Below are 17,996 nucleotides of genomic sequence, written 5' to 3' on the forward strand. Positions count from 1 at the left end.
CATTGCACAAAAGGATCTGACTGTGTAGTCATGGGCAATGACAATGTTGTTTTGGAGACCTCAGGGGCCTCCCTTAACAATACCTCATAGTGAGGTATCCCATACTTTGTATCTGAGTTTCATTTAATAACCCAAGTCTTCTGGGAATGCCATTGTCTACCTTGTTGCATGGTAATTCTATTCAAAACCTTCTGTGGTGGTTTGAATGTGATTGGCCCCCATAATCTCATAGGCAGTGATACTATGGGGGGGTGGCTTTGTTGGAGTGGGTCTGGCCTTGCTGGAGGAAGCGTGCCACTGTGGGAGCAGGTTTTGAGGTTTCCTATGCTCTGGATACTTCCCAGTGTCTCAGTTGCCTTCCTGCTGTCTGCAAGATGTAGGACTTTCAGCTATTCCTCCAGCACTGGAAGCCATAGAAAGACCAAGTGCCACACTCCTTGCACCGACTGGGCCACCCCTCTCTGTCCAGCTCCCTGATGATATTGCTAACCCACTGACTCAAGCAGTGGGCGATCAGAGATGGAGGTGGTGAGAACAGCCGCCTCACCCCTAACACCAAAGGAAACCGACTACTCCCTCCAGTGTTCCATCATTGTGATTTTCCTCTCCAGGTTTTCTCAAGGTGCCGTGAGCTTAAGGAAGAGAGGTCCTTGCTGCCGACCTCAGGAAGCCAGCAGCCCAGTGTTCAGTGCAGATGGACAGTGTGATATCAGTTGAGCCGGCCATGATACTGGAGGGTGCGCTCTGATTTGCTGAGCTGAGAACTCTTTGCATTTCTGCAGAACTGTTTTTGTTTCCCCAGGCTCCTGGCCTGAGTATCCCAGGCTCATAAACCAGGCACTATCAATGCAGGCAGAGAAACCATGGAATAGAATTGTGGCTGGGTAAGCTTGGGTAAATTACATATAATCCCACCCATAAAACTGATGTAGTGCTGTAGTAGCTAAGTTAGGACACACACACACACACACACACACACACACACACACACATACTCTGTTACATAGTAGGTGCTCAATGAATCTCAGTTCGTGTGATCATCTATGGCATTAGAGAAGAGTGGGCTTCTGTCTCTGACTCCATGCCATCCTCTGTTCAAACAGGAGAGCGGCTCCCGTGACCTGGCCATCCTCAGGACCAGCCCCATTACCTTTGCTATCGTATCTTCAGTTTCTCACCCATAACTCATTCCTATTGGCAGTTGTGTGTGCCCAGGTCTCTCTCACTACTTAAAATCAAGTATTGGAAGCTGTTCCGGAGTGTGCTGTCTCCTTCTATGTGCTGCTCCAAGTCTATAACCTGCTCTCCAGTTACCTTGCTGACGTCATGTTTGGAGAGTCATCCCTCAGTGTTCTTGGGGGATTGGTACCAGGACTCCTCAGACACCAAAAATCTATAGATGCCTAAGTCATTTGCATAAATTTGCATATAACCTATGCACATTGTAAACAACCTCTGGGTCACTTACGGTTCCTGACACATTGTAAGTACCATGCACGCTGTTTTCGTATCACACTTCTGGAATAATGTGAAAAGCCCCTGGTTGGTGTGGACACTGTGTTTTCCTGGGTATCCTCAAGTGCACATGTGTAGAGTTATCCTCACTGTGCGCATGTGTAGATTGGGACGCTCTATCCTCCATGTGTAGAGTTACCCTCGCTGTGCGCATGTGTATAGTGGGACGCCCTATCCTCCCACCAACAGAGTCTTTCTGCCACGCTTTCCCCACAGGACTGAGTGTGTTGTTATTTTCTGGGTCTTGCGAAAACGCCTCCTCCTCCTCACATTCCCTGGTATCTATGATGATGTGAATCCCACCTTCTCTTGGAAACAGACTGTTCTTTGCTTTCCGGTCACCTCTTCCTCCTGCCCGCTAAGTGTCTCCGCTCTATGCGCCCATGTCCCGGGCCCCATTTTCTTTTGGCCATAACTCACACCACGTCTGAAGCTGCTCTTCACTTCACAGCATTGCGGGCCACTGCTGGTCTCAGTTCAGCTCTCCTAAAGCTCAGTAGGAGGAACAATGGGAGTCACCGCTGGAGAGTTCCCACTGCCGTTCCCAAACTAGAACATGCAAAGCGAGGTCATTCATTTCCAACCAGGGTCGTCTCATATCTGCTAGGTCCCCTGAAGCTCCCTGATGACGTCTGTCTTTGCTGAAATAATAATGCCTTCATCTAAGGTACTCTTCGTATCTGCTGAGTGATGGTGACACTACAGGATCTTTTTTCCCCTTCCAGTCCTGTTCCCTTCCAGTTCTTTCTTCACTGGATGGGAGAAGACGTCTTTGAAAACACGATGCACAGTCCGCTCGCTACTCAGCCTGCCATTCGGCACGCTTTTGCCTAGGCGTGGACCACGCCGTGCCTTTGTGGGCCTCCCTTTCTCCGCGATATGTTATGCACCTGTCTTCTTCCCCCTGCGATTCTGGACTTAGAGTCCTTCAAAGGCCACCTGCTCCACCCCGGGATTTTCCACAGCTGCTTCCTGTGGCTTGAATACAGTCTTTGTGGGGGGGTCAACCTCCAACTTCACTACAACATAAATCCTCATTCTTTAAGCTTAGCAAAATGTGCTTTCCTTCACAATGCCTCGCCAAGCCCTTTGTTAAGCAAGGCCCTGTTTCTGTGTGCTATGAGAGTTCTTTGCACGCATCCTAACTATTTACCTGCACTCCTCTTGACATGTAAGCTTGGGAATAGTAACTCCATGTGTCCTCCTCCGTGAACGAGTGGAACGGAGTGTTCCGGTGTGCATTGTGTCATTCATTTTCTCTTTCTTTCTTCTCCTAAATGTAGTGCTGTTCACTGAGTACATGCTTTGCACTGGCCCTTGTGCTAGGTGGGGAGTATAGTGTGAGACACATGTGGGCTTGGAGCGGTTAGAGCTTGTGGTTCAAGGAGGGGAGAGAACACATCGATGAGCAGCTAATAAAAATCTATCCTATGGATTGTTTGCCAGAGAAGGTATAGGAGACAGCACAGTAGAGGTCAACCCGAAAGAAGGGGGCTCAGGAAAAAGGAGCCTTGGTATGTAAGCCACAGCTGTCCTGAAGCAGCCTTGACAGGGAGCACAGAGAAATCCGGTGTGGCTGGAGCAGAGTAAGACGGGAGGAGGAAGGGCGTGGGAAGAGTTCTGCTTTGCAGACAGTGTGACTTTTACAGTTACGTTGCTTTCTAGTGCCAGATAATTTGCTGTTCTCACGGTCCACTGAGAGCCAGGGTGCAGTATGAAAACAGCTGCTTGGGGCAAACTGTTCTTGAGCTAGTAGAAAAATCAGACAATACTCCTAGGTCAGGGGCAAGAATAAGCATGCATTCTATGAGAGGGTGTGTTATTTTTGAAAAGCTATCATGGGCTATTTTCTATGTCATCCACCCATAAACATGGATGTAATTATAGTCTGACCAATCTGTAATTGCTACCTGGAACCACTCCCCAAATAATAGACATTTTATGGCTGTTGTTATGGTTACAGAATCTTATTACTTTGAGAGAATGTTACTGGGGGAAGTCTTAATCTCAAGAGACTATAAGAGCCCCCAACACGTGACGTTGTGCACATAACATTGGCCAGCCATCATCTTGATCATCTTGCATTTGACTGAACTTCTGTGAGAAATGAGTCAGTAATGTAGAAATCACGGGTTGTTTGGAGACTTACATGCCTACATGCAAGAGAAGCTCTTGAAATTATAAATATACTTAGGCACAGAGGTATAAGGTACTGTTACTGTAATAATGAAATGGATAGACAAATTCTACTGATGGTGTAACATCTGACTAAGTGAAGTTTGGGTATCTTGGCCCAGATGAGGAAATATCCAACACCAAATATCTCTTTTCTATTCAGTATATACACACATGTACACACACACACACATGTGTGCAGGTGCATAGATAAACAGATGATAGATAGATACACACACATATAGATATCTAGATAGATAGATAGATAGACAGATAGATACATAGATACACACATGGTGGTTACATACACACATGTATGTACCTACTGTATATAATGTATGTGTAAGTTTTCAAAAATTTCTATAGATATTCATACATAATGGGCTGTACTGCAGTCCTCTATCTAGTGACTAACCCTCTTGACAGCTCTTCAGTGGCCCAGGGTACAAAGAGCTGACACAGCAGACATTGTCCTTGCTTTTCTGGGAGCTGACATCTAGGAAGTGATGGATTCTGAGCATATCATGCACGAAAGAATAGCCACATCTGCTCTTGGTGAAATTGAAGGTTTGTTGTAAGATAATACGTAGGTGAATGACTATGGTTACCAGTACTTATCCTTTGACATCCTGAAGGGTGTACAATGCTGTCTTGTGGTGGGTGAGTCTCATTCCCCTGATGACTGAATGTGATGAGCATATTTTCATGTTACGAGTTGGTGAATTTGTGTCCTCTTTGAAAAGCGATCTGTGCAGGTATTTGACTCATGTTTAAGTCAGAACACTTGAGGGGATGTTGTTGTTTGTTTGCTGATTTGTAGGAATCCCAGTATTGGGCTATTAACCCTTTATCAGTTATATGAGTTCCCAATATTTTCTCCCAATTAATGTTGCCTTTTCATTTTCTGTTATCGCTTCCTTGGCTGTACAGAATTTTTTTTCTTTGATATCTTTATTTTGTTGCTTGTGATTTTGGTTTCAGGTCCCCAAATTCATTGTCAAGAGTATCAGAGACCTGTTCTCATACATCTGTTTCTCAGAGTTCATGTAGAAAGTTTTAATCAATTCTGCATTGAAATTAGTGTGAGTGAGGAGGCCCATTTTGATTTTTTTATTTGCGTTATGATGGAGATGGGCTTTGTGTAGCCCAGGTTGTCCTTGAACTCAATATGCTCCTGACTTGATCGCTGTCTCTGTGGACCTTCAGTCAGATCCAGCCAACTTGCCCAGGTTGTACCTGCAAGGGGGAGTGTGGATTGAGAAAGGGCAGGTAAAGACGCTAAGAAAGAGACAGAGACACAGGATAGAGTCAGAAGGGCAACCTAGTGAATACTGAATGCCCCAAGTTTATTCTTCAATATTCCTAAGTACCACAACCAAAAAGGGGACATGGCAGAAAGACTTCTTTACCAAGATAAAAGGAGGAAACAGACTTTGTTCCTTAATTCTCCAAACATTTGTCAATTCCACCTTAGACTCAATTTCCCGTTATCCAGCCTTGAGGGTCAAGAGTAACCACACCTCAGACCAAGTCTGTTGTTATTTGGATAAGACGCCCACTACCAAGACCAAACACTGTGCAGTAGCCAAGCCCTAGACCTTTAGGTCTTTTGACTTACTGAGTTTTGAACTCTCTGAACTTTTGAGGTAAGATGGAGCGGAGCCATCTTTCTGGGCCCCAAGAACCCTTCTGCCTATCATGCACTGACATCTGCCTTTCTACAAGATGAAGTCATTCAGTGTCCCCTGCACCATTTGTTGAAATCACTATCCTTTCTCCAAGCATATATTTGTGTCTGTATTGAAAACCTGCTGGAAATTTCAGTGTTGGCCTCAAAATTCTGTTCCATCCTGTTAATTACTACAGTTTTGTGATATAATTTGAGTCAGACATAATGCTTCCAGATTTTCTCCCCTTTTGCCTAAAATCGCATTAGCTTTTCAAGGTCATTTATGGTTTTTCTCTTTCTTCCTGAAAAGTGCTTTTGAGTCCTGATATAGATTGCATTTAATTTATAAATTACTCTGAGTAGTTCAGACATTTAGGAAATGTGAGTTATTCCAACCCATGGGTATGGGATATATTTACATTCACTCATGTCTTTTGAATTTTTCTTTTGCTGATGTTTCGTAGTTCTCAGCGTACACATCTTCCATTTCTTGGCTATTTCTCCAAAGGAAATAAAGCTGTTTTTTCATGGATTATTTGCATCCCACTGTTCATTGCAAGAGCCATGATACATAAACAACTTTATTTTGTTGATAAATGAAAAATATCATACATACAGATGCACATATGCAGAATAGAGCACTATTCAGCCTTAAAAAGGAAAACCATGCCTCTGAAGTATATTATGCTGAGTGAAATGTAGCAGGCACAGAACAATAAATATCTATGACCTCATGGACATGAAGAACCCTTAAAAAGTCCAACACATAGGCAGAGAATAAGGAAAAAGCAGAGCTATTGGTCATAGTGTGAAATCTCCTATTTGTATGAATGAATGAATTTTTTAAGACCCCATAAACAACATGTATCTTGCAGACCACAGTAAAGAGACACCAAGAGGAGAACAGTTCATCATCTGTGCTAGTCATGGCACAGTATACACACATATCAAACTACTACAGTGCACATAGTATGTAATTTGTGTTTGTCAGTCTTCCCTCAATCTCAGGGACAGGCAGGAGACTATGCACTCCACAGATTGTTATCTAGGCTGGAGAACCAGCTCAGTATCTAAAGGTACGAGCCAGAAGAGCTGATACAGATTTACATATTTTATTTTTATTTTGTGATATTGGGAGGTAAACCTAGGGCATTGCACATGTTAGGAAAGTATGACTGCCCAGTAGGCCCAGGCCTCGTTCTAGTTTGAGGCAGTTGCTCCGGTTAGAGTGAACTACTTCTGTAGGCTAGGCTTCCCATGAACTAATGCTCTTATATTAGCCTCCTTGTAGGTGGACTTTTCTGTCCTGCCAGTCAGTTCCCAAATAACCACACAGAGTTATCAGTTATGGATGCTTGGCCAATAGCTCAGGCTTATTACTAGCTAACTCTTACATTTTAAATTAGCCCATATTTCTTATCTATGCTCTGCCTCGTGGCTTGCTTGGTACCTTTTCTTAGTATGTTAAGTTCATCTCCTTTCTGGGTCTCCTTGGGATTCTGAGACTACTCTCTCCTTCTCTTTCATGTTCTCTTTTTGTCCGTAAGTCCTGTCTAACCTCTACCTGTCCAGCTATTGTCCAATCACCTTCTTTACTAAAGCAATCACAGTGACACATATTCACACAGTGTAAAGGGACATTCCACACCTGATTCTCTGGGCATATAGCACATATTTTTATTTCTCTGAGTAAACCAGACATTGTGTTTGACTTCAGTTGTTCTTGGAACGCTTCCTGAGTGGCCACAGTTCCTCAGACTTACCAAGGGTAGCCAGGCCAAGTCAGGGAGTGTGAGGTCACTCTCTGATGTCATACCCTGAGATTTGAATCTGTCCTCCAGAACTGGTGACACAGTTCAGAGACTTGTGACACCATTTTCTAGTTGGTAGGGTGGGATGTTTATACACTGTTGTAAGGTTGTCTGGTTTGTTGTCCCTTGTGCTGCACTATGGTTGGTGTCCTGCGTTTTTTTTTTTTGTTTTTTCAAGACAGGGTTTCTCTGTATTGTTTTGGAGGCTGTCCTGGAACTCGCTCTGTAGACCAGGCTGGCCTCGAACTCACAGAGATCTGCCTGCCTCTGCCTCCCAAGTGCTGGGGTTAAAGGTGTGCGCCACCACTGCCCGGCGTGCAGCATTTTCTATTCCACACAGCTCAGCAGACTGTCATTCTGTGTTATTATTCCCTGTCCTTACTTGCCATCCAAGAAGGAAGGACCAGGACTTTGAAAACATTTATCTAAGAGACCAATGAGCCTAAAGAAGACTGGTTGTATAAATAAAAAGAATTGGGGTCAAAGTGCAATGCTTAGCGATGGACATTTTCTCATTAATAATTACTACAGACATAAGCTATCTCAATAATCACTATAGATCTCAGATATAGTCTCAAGATCATTGTCTAGTTCCTACACCTTTAAAAAAAGTGCATTTTACCTCTTACATTTTGTAGTTCTGAATGAGAGTTTCAGGCTGGATCATCAGGGTACATTGTGCTATGCAGCCAGAAAAGCCTGCCTCTGCCCTTAGAGCTGGAATTACTGACCTTGTCTCCTCTGTGTCCTGCTTCTTTCCCTTGGATGAGGGGTAATACTGTTTGTCTTTCCCAACAGTTCTTTGAAGATCAGCTGAGATAACAAATCTGAGATGATTTTATAAATTAGAACATTCTTTCCAAATATTGACCCGTTGGTCTCTGTATTTGCAACCTTGCTTCCTTTATGTTTGAAAAATATCCTCCTAGATCTCACAGCTGAACACACTGATCACACTTCTCCTGGGAGACCTTTCACCTGGAGACCGGCAGAAGATCATGACCATCTGCACGATTGACGTCCACGCCAGGGATGTGGTGGCCAAACTGATTTCTCAGAAGGCAAGTGTGCCATTGGAAGGTGACTTATTGTTGTTTTCCCGAAAGTGGCATCTATTGTCAGTGAGAAATTCATTGTTTTCCAAAGTTTCAGTTAGCGCTGAGAGGTCATTTTGGATGCATTAGATTTGAGTGACCTAAGTGATGCCCGATGGTTTGCTAAGTTAGAAGTCTCAGATGGGCTAAACTTTAATGCAGAAGGAAGGAGAACCTTCATTTTTACAGTCCTGTCTTCTGACTCATCTCAGAGACTTACACACGACTTACATGGTCAACAGCAACATTTCAACTGTCTTAAGGGGTGTGGGGTTGGGGAGCTGGCTCAGTCCTTAAGGACCTGTGTTCAGATCCCCAGAATCCAAATAAAGCAGGGCATAATAGCTCTTCCATTGCTGTGAGGAGACACCATGACCAGGGCTACTTAAAAGAAAGCATTTAACTAGTGACTTGCTTACAGTTTCAGAGGGTTAGTCCATGCATGGTGGGGATAGATAGATAGATAGATAGATACATACATACATACATACATACATACATACATACATACATACATAGATATATAGATACATAGATACATAGATAGATACATAGATAGGTAGATACATAGATAGGTAGATACACAGATAGATAGATACATAGATAAGTAGATAGATAGGAGGAAGAGACTGACTGACTGACTGACTGACTGACTGACTGGGCCAGGCATGGGTTTTGGAAACCTCAAAGCCCACCCCCAGTGACACACGTCCTCCAACTAGGCTATGTCTCCTAACCCTTCCCCAAGTAGTTCTACCAATTAGGAACCAAACGTTCTAATATATGATGCCATGGGGTTGCGGGTAGGGCAGTCTCATTCAAACTACCTCAGAGGGAAAGGAATATGATCAAAGTATATTTTGTGGAAGCAATTTTTAAGTAAAAAGAGAGAAACAAACACTACACATAGAAGAAATGGGGTAAAAAAAGTATCTTAACTACCACAAAGTAAATTTTAAAAAAAAAGATAAAAATTCTCCTAGTTAAATTGAGGCAAAATTTAAAATTCTAAAGATTGCAAATAAACCTGTTTATCTTACTTTTTTAAAAAATGACAATCCCATCCCAGTTTGTATGCTTGTGCCATAGAACACCGTCTGTTATTTTCATACTTATTTCTCTACTTTTTTTTTAAAATCAAGGGTATTTTAATTTTCTCCATGAATTGCAAGAAAGTGCCTTTTCAGGATTGGAGATAAGGCTCGGTTAGCAAGGCACTTACTATGCAAGTGAGCGGACTCAAGTTCAGACCAAAGCCTACATAAAAAGCTGAGTTTGTAGCATGTGCTTGCAAACACGGCACCAGGAAGGTAGGGACAGGAACATCCTGCCTGGGTGTTGGCTGGCCAGCTGTCTAGCCAAAGCATTGAGTACCAGGTTCAGAGAAGGTTCTGTCTCAAATACAAGGTAGAGTCAGACTGGCTCTGTTGAAGAAAACACCTGATGTCAACCTCTGGCCACACAGGCCCCCATGTGTATATGTACACACATGCACATGTATGTATACACACATGCACACAAGTGCTGTTTCACATAAACATAAACAGTCCTTGGTGTAGTTGCTGAATGGTAACAGTAAGAATATTTTTATTAATCCCAGATCAGCCCCTGCCAAGCACCACTTACTGTATGTTCTTGTTTTGGTAATGAGCTGTTGGCATCCACTTTCTGAACATGACCATGCCATTTCATGTATATCCATATGTTTTGTTTTCAGTAGCATAAATTATGATTGGAACATAACTATTTTGGAAAGCAGTTGGTGCTTACCACCAATGCAGATTGTATGTTCTTTATTTTAAACTAGTGGACACTTGTCTTAATTCTTGACACTCTGTAATACCATGTGTATGCAGTCTTGATTCCTGCTTAGTCTTTGGAAAACTAAAAGGCAAGAGGTTTGATGACTTGAAGTAATTCCTAGGGGGTCCCTAAAGTCCCATACACCTTGAAAGAGACAGAACTTTTTTTTTCAAACTAGAAAAGAAATAGGATTGAGTAAGATGGGAAAGAGTAGCCTATAAAATTCATCTTCATGTAATCTGACAAAAGAATGAGGTAAGAAGTTCTGTACAATGAACGTGGGTGAAAGCATAGTTTATACCTTGATGTGCAGAAATTATGGATTGTGTGTAATTTTAATACAGAAAATGAACTTTTCATTGGATTTCAGTAGTACGTGAATGAAGATAACAAAAGTTACTAGGCCCCGGGTGGCTCGTAAAAGGTAAAAGCATTGCTTGAACACACTGATACTATTTCCCATACAAGACCATTTCTAGGGAAGACTTTTATTGCACACGTATTCCTGATTAGCAATACTGCTGGGGTCTGCAACAGCATGTAAGAGAGTTCCTCCTGGAGAGCTTAGGAACGTGAGCCAGCAGACATGATGAGATTAATCAGTTTGCTGCCTCAGAACCATCGGGCCGGTGCATTAAGACTAAGCAATGATTACAGGTTGTCAGTCCCCACGCTTTTGCCTGGCTGTCTCAACTTCGGCACCGGTGGGAGGATGCTCGGAAGCACTGCTTTGTCGGTATCTGTGATGCCCACTTCCAGTACTTCTACGAATACTTGGGAAACAGTCCTCGACTGGTGATCACTCCTCTCACGGACAGGTACCAAACAAAACCTCCCACGGATGGGGAAAACCAAGCCCCAGTGTCCTTTTGTGTGGAGAGCAACGTGTGTAAGGCTGAGAGGCTGAGAGGAACTGATGAACAAATCGGGAAACCCGTGAATGAGAGCGGCGTGGAAGTTAACTGTACAAGACGCCGGGTGTTAGCTTTAGAGGCAACATGAAGAAAGCTGAGTTAGAGAAATGGAATTAGAGAAGCCAAACGGTAACAAATGGATAAAGCATCCATGGATTAATGTGGTCTAATTAAGCCTGCTGCTCCGGAGGCTATCCTACTCACTTCCCTCTGCCATCATCTCTTTTAGATGTGTGGGCATGGTGAGGATAGCCTATGATAACCTTATTTTTCTGCATCCAATGAAGAGGGAGAACCTATGGCTCATTAAATGAGCTGCCAAGTATCTATGAAGAATACTGTGTCTTGTCCTGTTGACGGTGTATTTGCTGTGACAGTGATCAAGTTCCAGTTGAATGTCATGTATAAGTGGGTGAGGATGAAGAGAAATGGCAGGTATTTATTTTAGGCAGTTCTGTCTGTAAAGAAGTTCAACGTGCTGACTTGTCAGAAAGGGTCTGAAGGGAATAATCTACTTCGGGTTAAGCTTCCCTATGTCTGAAATGCCTGGGTCCAGAAGTATTTCCGATTCAGGATCTTTTTGGATTTTGAAAATATTTGTGTAGACTCCCCAAGTCGAGCACCCATAATCTGAAAATTCAAACTCTCAAATGCTTCAAAGATAGGTTTCAGGGCATTTTAGACTTGGGATCAGTATCTACATACACTGTATTTAAGCGGAGACTCAATTGTGCACACAGAATCAGCTACACCTAGATTTCAGGCTAGAAAGTTACAGACAAAACTAAGTATGGAAGTTCCAAAGTAGACAGGAGCCTGGCTGGCTTAAAGAACAGAAGTAAGCCAGAGTGGTCCAAGAAAATCAGAGGGCCTACAGATTGCTACCAAAGTGCGTTGCTATTTGATGACATACAAAAAGATAGAATGTCGTAGAGGTAAAGATGTTTCACGGACGTGAATTCTTCTGTTAGGATTCCAACTCCTGATAAGTTATGTGGTATGAGAAAGCACACTTAATCTTTGACTTTTAGGAGGGACAAGCAGTGTTCCCAACTATTTCCTATTACCAAAGTATAGACAGATTGGAAGACTAGCTATGTGGTTGTAACACCCTAGAGAAACTAGTGCGATTTTCTCTCTAGCTTTGGGGTTGTTCATGTACATATTAGTTTCATGAATTAATCACACACACACACACACACACACACACACATTACATATTGCTTTTAGGACTATTGAAACGAGTCCTCCTCAATTTGTCTCTCGCTAAAACTGTCCGTTGCCTTCCCTCATTCATTTATGTACAGTATTTATCATGAGGAATTGAAAACTGTAGCTTGACATAGTCACAGCTACTGTGTACGAGTCACTATAAAGAGAGAAGAGGAGAGTCGGGCGTTGGTGGCTCATGCCTTTCATCTCAGCATGCAGGAGGTGGATCTCTGTGAGTGTGAGGCCAGCCTGGTCTACAGAGTGAGTGCCAGGACAGGCTCCAAAGTATACAGAGAAACCCTATCTAAAAAAAAAAAAAGAGAGGGGAGAGAGAGAAGAGGTGCAGGTACAGGAGAAATGAGGGGAAATTGTAAGTTATTCCAATACGTAGAAACTGGTTGCATAGTAAATTTTGAATTAAAAATCTCTACATGCTTCATTTGGAAGGTTTCTTTTAAAAAAAAGCATGCTCTTGTGGCAATGCAGATAATGTCAGGGGAGGTGTTTTTAATTGTATATTTCATTTCCCTTTTATCCTTTGGCTTACCTATGAATTTTTGTAAGCATAACGATATCCTCTAAATGCATCCATTCTGTCTCATTTGACATTCCATGTGAATGTCCCTTTGGGAACTAGGTGGGGAAGATGCCGTCTCCTTCCATATGTCAGCAGGTTGGGAGACAGTTTGACCAGCTTGCCACTGACAGACAGGCTGGTACCGCAATGGCTGTTGCGGTGGGGATGCTGGCTAAGCAGTTGCTAGGAGAAACCCTAAAATTCAGTCTTAATGAACACAGAGGCGAGCAGGCACACATGATGGACTGGTAGGTGGCTGACACGCAGAGCTTGGCTTCTGGGGTTGCTTCGCTCAGCGGAAAGGGAGCCCAAAGCAAATGTCCTCAAGCAGGCGCCCTCCTAGGAATGCCGTTTCTGCACCTACGACATTGACTGGAGCTCGGACATTTGTCTCCTCTTGTTGCCAGGCAGAGAGGAAGTATAGATGTAGGTGGCAGTGTTTGACCCAACCTTGGAACTCCAGACACAGGTGCACAAAGAGATAAAGGTATTTGCATTAAAACGCACTGCTCTTGGGAAATGGGACTGTGAGCAAATTAAAACCACGTTCTTTCTAGTTCCATGAGCAAACCAGAAGTTTACTGGTGGCTTTTGCTTCTACTGTGTTATAGGCCTTGGCTTCTTGTTTTTGTTTTTTCCGAGATAGGGTTACTCCATAGATTCTGGAGGCTGTCCTGGAACTCACTCTGTAGACCAGTCTGGTCTCAAACTCAGAGATCCACCTGCCTCTGCCTCCTGAGTGCTGGGATTAAAGGCATGTGGCATCACCACCAAGTGGCCTTGACTTCCTAACCATTATTTTTTTAAGGATCTATCTATCTATCTATCTATCTATCTATCTATCTATCTATCATGTACAGAGTATTCTGTCTGCATACATGCCTACACATCAGAAGAAAGCAACCAGATCTCATTGTAGATGGTTGTGAGCCACTATGTGATTGCTGGGACTTTAACGTGGGACCTCTGGAAGAACAGCCAGTGCTCTTAACCTCTGAGTCATCCTTCCAGCCCCTCAACCACTTTTAAAAGAAAATCATTTTACACCCAATGTGTCACGAAAGCACAGACTCAGCCACAGTACTTGTGTTTTGTTGTGTGAAGGTGTTACATCACTTTAACTCAATCACTTCATCTGACCATGAGCGGGGCTCCGGCCGGCCCAGCTGGAACCGGGAAAACGGAAACCACCAAAGACCTTGGTCGTGCTCTGGGCATGATGGTCTATGTATTCAACTGTTCGGAGCAAATGGACTACAGGGTAAGTGACTGAATGCGTAAAGCATGTTCTAGCAGCGTGAGTTCTATTTGGAAAGAGCCATGTACCTTGCCTGAAATGCTTGGAGCTGAGATGTGCTTCTCATTCCTGAAATTTTTGGGTTTTGCTGTATTTTCGCCCCCATGGTAATATAGGTCCGTAGTCCAAGTCTAAACACGCAGTTTATTTGTATTACCCGTATATCCACTGCAGAGTTATAGTGACTTCACCCAATAGTTTTAATAATTTTGTACATGGAGCAAAACTTTCACAGCATGGAAATGTCTCCACTTGTGGTGCACGTTGGTACCCAAGCGCTCTGGATTCTGGAGCACTTTGGTTTTTATATCAGGGCCGCCCCACCTGTGAGTGCTCCAAACCCTCCATTCTCCTCCGACTGTGTTGTCACTTCCCTGCAGTCCATAGGAAACATCTACAAAGGTCTGGTGCAGACGGGAGCCTGGGGCTGTTTCGACGAGTTCAACCGCATTGCCGTGGAGGTTCTGTCTGTGGTCGCTGTGCAGGTGAAGGTGATTCACGATGCCATCAGAAACAGGAAAAGGAGGTGGGACCCGTGGCTTTCCTCGTTTATCTTTGCTCTTTTTTATGCCTCCCCAAACACACACACACACACACACACACACACACACACACACACACACACACACACACACACGGGAACCTCCATCTTCTCCGTATTTAGTTACTTTTCTCTGTCACGCAAGATGGATAAAATAATTTTGAATTGTCATGTCGAGTAACCCACCGCCTATTTTTTTTTTAACTAATGGCTTTGTGTGGAGGTCAGCGAGGAAGTCCCAGTGTTCATCTTTCTCAGCTTTCTGTCAGGTCTCCCTGTTTGCTTCACCCAAGGTAGCAGGAGACCTCCCCTCCCACTGTTCATTTCCTGGTTTCCTCTCACCTGAAAATACAGGACCTCCCTTCCAGAGCCCCGTGGCAATTGGTGGAAAGGCTTTGGACAAAGTTCTGGGACACAGTGGGCCCCATGTCAGCGTTGGCTATGCGCGTCTTAAAACTATCTTTAAATACTGAGCTGTCGGTGCTAGGTATCACAGGCTCAGGGGTGACTGACCTTTCTTCTATCTTCCTTTACTCCCTTGGTGACTTTACCTAGCAATCCTAGCTCTCACCATCCCCATGCTCTCACCCACTAGGCACCCGTACATCCTCTCACCTTTTAGATTTCTGGAAGTAGCTGCATATGGCAGCTCAAGAGTCCGCTTGAGGTCTCATGAAGTCTCTGCCATTCAGCACACTCACATCCAAGTCCCCATCTCTCCATCACAACATCCCCATGAGCGATATAACCTTCATGTTCTTCTAGTGGTTGGGTGCAAGGCCTTCCCAGATATTTCTGGAACGTAAGCTCTTTGCTCAGTTATGGGTACCACACTCCAAAAGCAAAGCACAGCCATCATTTGAAGTCTGGTGACTAAAACTCGAAAACAAGCCTGATACACCACTAGAGTCTCCTTCTTTGGGTTAGACCCCTTCCACGAATACAGCTGCGCTTAGCTAGCCTGTTCATTTCTGTCACTCATAGGGTATTTTGTTCAGCTACCTCTCTTGTGCATGGCAACGCTTCCAGTCTCCTGGCTGACAAAGGAACCTTACCCCAACCCCTTGCTCAGAGCTGTGCACATGTTCCAGAACTTTTCAGTTTGTCAGAGGGGGGAGTGTGTCTCCACCTTAGTCCACGGCACAGGGTCCTGTGTCAGCTTCCAGCATCCAGATGCCTCCTGCCTCACCCACCCCACCTCTAATGCTGTGTCAGAGAAGGTGAAGTCTTTTCCCTTTGATCCCCAGCCATACTTGGCTTTCCCTCAGAATCCTAGGATCCGATGGAACCAGAAGTCGCCCGAGGCCATCCTGTGTCATGCAGACTCGTGTCACAACCGTGATTTGAAAATTCCTGGGCACACTTGGTGGTGCCTCTGCCTGCACGACTGAGCCCTCTCTCTCTTTCCTTGGGCGAGTTCATAAACAGACTGCAAGGCTCCATCATTATCCCATGAGTTGATTGAGTTCCCCCTTACCCTGCAGGATTTAGGTGACAGAACCAAGCATGGCCACAGAACTGGAGGCTCCTCTCTTTTTAACTGGAGGTCGTCACTGCTGTGTATCCCAGAAGAGTGGTCACACTCTCCTCCCCTCTGTGAGGGCCCAGCTGGTCGTGCCTGCCTTCCCTGGCTTTGGAAAATCCTGATTTCTCATTTTTAAGCTGCACCGTTTTTAAAAAGCCACCTGCTGTTAGCTGACGAGTATCTAAGTCCCTGGAAGTCCTGGGCATCTGTGTCTCCGCTGTTTCTCCTCTCCTCCTCCGAGACACTACTTCAGTGCTGAGACCACCTCTATTTTGTCCCCTTGGCCCTGCCTGAACGCTTGTTGTACTCGCCTCTTTGCTGGTAGCCATTCCATTGCCCTGGCCAGCCACAGTCTGTTTGGGCCCTCATAATTTCTTTCTGTAAATCCTTGTTTCTCTTCAGCTTTGGCATGGTAATAATAGCAGTAGTCACAGCTAGCATCTGTCGAGTTCAGTGAGTCCCGGGCATTGGGCTGTTAATCATTTATATTCGTATTTTTTTCAAATACTCACCTGTAGGTGAGATTATTCTCCCTGTTTATTAGACGAGTAAATGGGAACAAAGAAAGGATAAATGACAGGCTTAATGCGTGGCATAGATGGCTCTGAGCTCTGAGTCCACTGTTCTGCTGTCCTGACCACCACACTGTCCTACCTTTCCAGGATGGTAGCCTACTGAATAACGGGGAGGAGGGCAGGTAAGTAAGCAAGCAGATGAACTTGACAGGGAGTCCCTTTCTCCTTTCAGCATGGACATTCTCTGTGTAGTGTTCCATTAAAAGAACTGAAGGTAAATATTTCATTAAATGTTAGTCAGCTCTTCATTTTTTCCATTTTAGGCTATGAAAAAAAAACCAACCAACTTCCCATATATTGTGATTCTGGAGGGGAAGGGAGGGTATTTTTTAATAAGCACGCCTCAAAACATTCAAAATGTGTGCGCTTATGAATCTTAAGGAAAATAACCCAGGACAAACAGCTTTCTAATACGCATCTGCATTTTGCAGTGGCTTGCATTTGTCAATGTGCATTCACGTTCAGTGAACACATTTAATTCCATCAACGTTCTCTTTATGGTAGATTTGTATTTCTTGGAGAGACTATCCCGCTGAAGCCGTCGGTTGGAATATTCATCACTATGAACCCGGGGTATGCTGGCCGGACCGAATTACCAGAAAACCTCAAAGCTCTGTTCAGGCGAGTGCTTGCTTCCCAGTTCTCTCTCATCTGGTACTCTTCTGCCACCTAACGTCGGTTCGCTCCGATGGCTGCTTTTCACCGGAGGGTTTAACTTCCTACGGAAAACTTACTTTTTCCGAGATCCCTTCATGCACAGATATAATAATATCCTCCACGATAAGCTCACCCGCGTGTATGGAAAACGGCACTCAAGTCAGCATAAAGTTTATGTGGTAATTCTAAGTATTTAATATTAGGGTTTTTTTTTCCGTTAAGATGTTTTATCGTAAGCAGAATTTTTCACAAATTATAAAGTGTTTGGCAAACCGAAAATGTATAAAGAGAGGTTATTTGCCAACTGGACATCGAGACTGTTATTTTTCTAGTCTCTTCTGTAACTTATGTTTTATAGAGTCAAGATATACGAGATGTGATTTAGTTTACGTTTGTTCTTGTGATATTTTGACATATGTATTTTATCACATTGAAAAGTCTTCAGAAATGTCATTTTATGTAACTCCCAGGTCATCCCTCTTTTGGCCCATTTATATTTTCTTTATCATCTTGTCGGGTTTGGCAGGCTTATTTTTGATCTTTAATGGTGCTAAAATAGCAATCTATAAACACTCATCCTTGTTAACATTATTCTTGTTTCTAGTTATTATCCCAGAATAGATTGTATTTG

General features: G+C 43.8%; 1 protein-coding gene across 1 annotated transcript in view; it reads left to right on the plus strand.

Moving 5' to 3' along the window:
* Positions 1 to 17,996, plus strand: part of Dnah11 (dynein axonemal heavy chain 11) — a 308,279-nt gene that overhangs the window by 111,521 nt on the left and 178,762 nt on the right. Inside the window, exons 31-35 of the mRNA XM_040742314.1 lie at positions 8,100 to 8,231; positions 10,725 to 10,885; positions 13,875 to 14,031; positions 14,448 to 14,593; positions 17,213 to 17,329. Coding sequence (XP_040598248.1) covers positions 8,100 to 8,231; positions 10,725 to 10,885; positions 13,875 to 14,031; positions 14,448 to 14,593; positions 17,213 to 17,329 — 713 coding nt within the window. The remainder of the gene's footprint in view (positions 1 to 8,099; positions 8,232 to 10,724; positions 10,886 to 13,874; positions 14,032 to 14,447; positions 14,594 to 17,212; positions 17,330 to 17,996) is intronic.

Source organism: Mesocricetus auratus, unplaced genomic scaffold (genome assembly GCF_017639785.1).
Source record: "Mesocricetus auratus isolate SY011 unplaced genomic scaffold, BCM_Maur_2.0 Super-Scaffold_15014, whole genome shotgun sequence".
Lineage (NCBI taxonomy): Eukaryota > Metazoa > Chordata > Mammalia > Rodentia > Cricetidae > Mesocricetus > Mesocricetus auratus.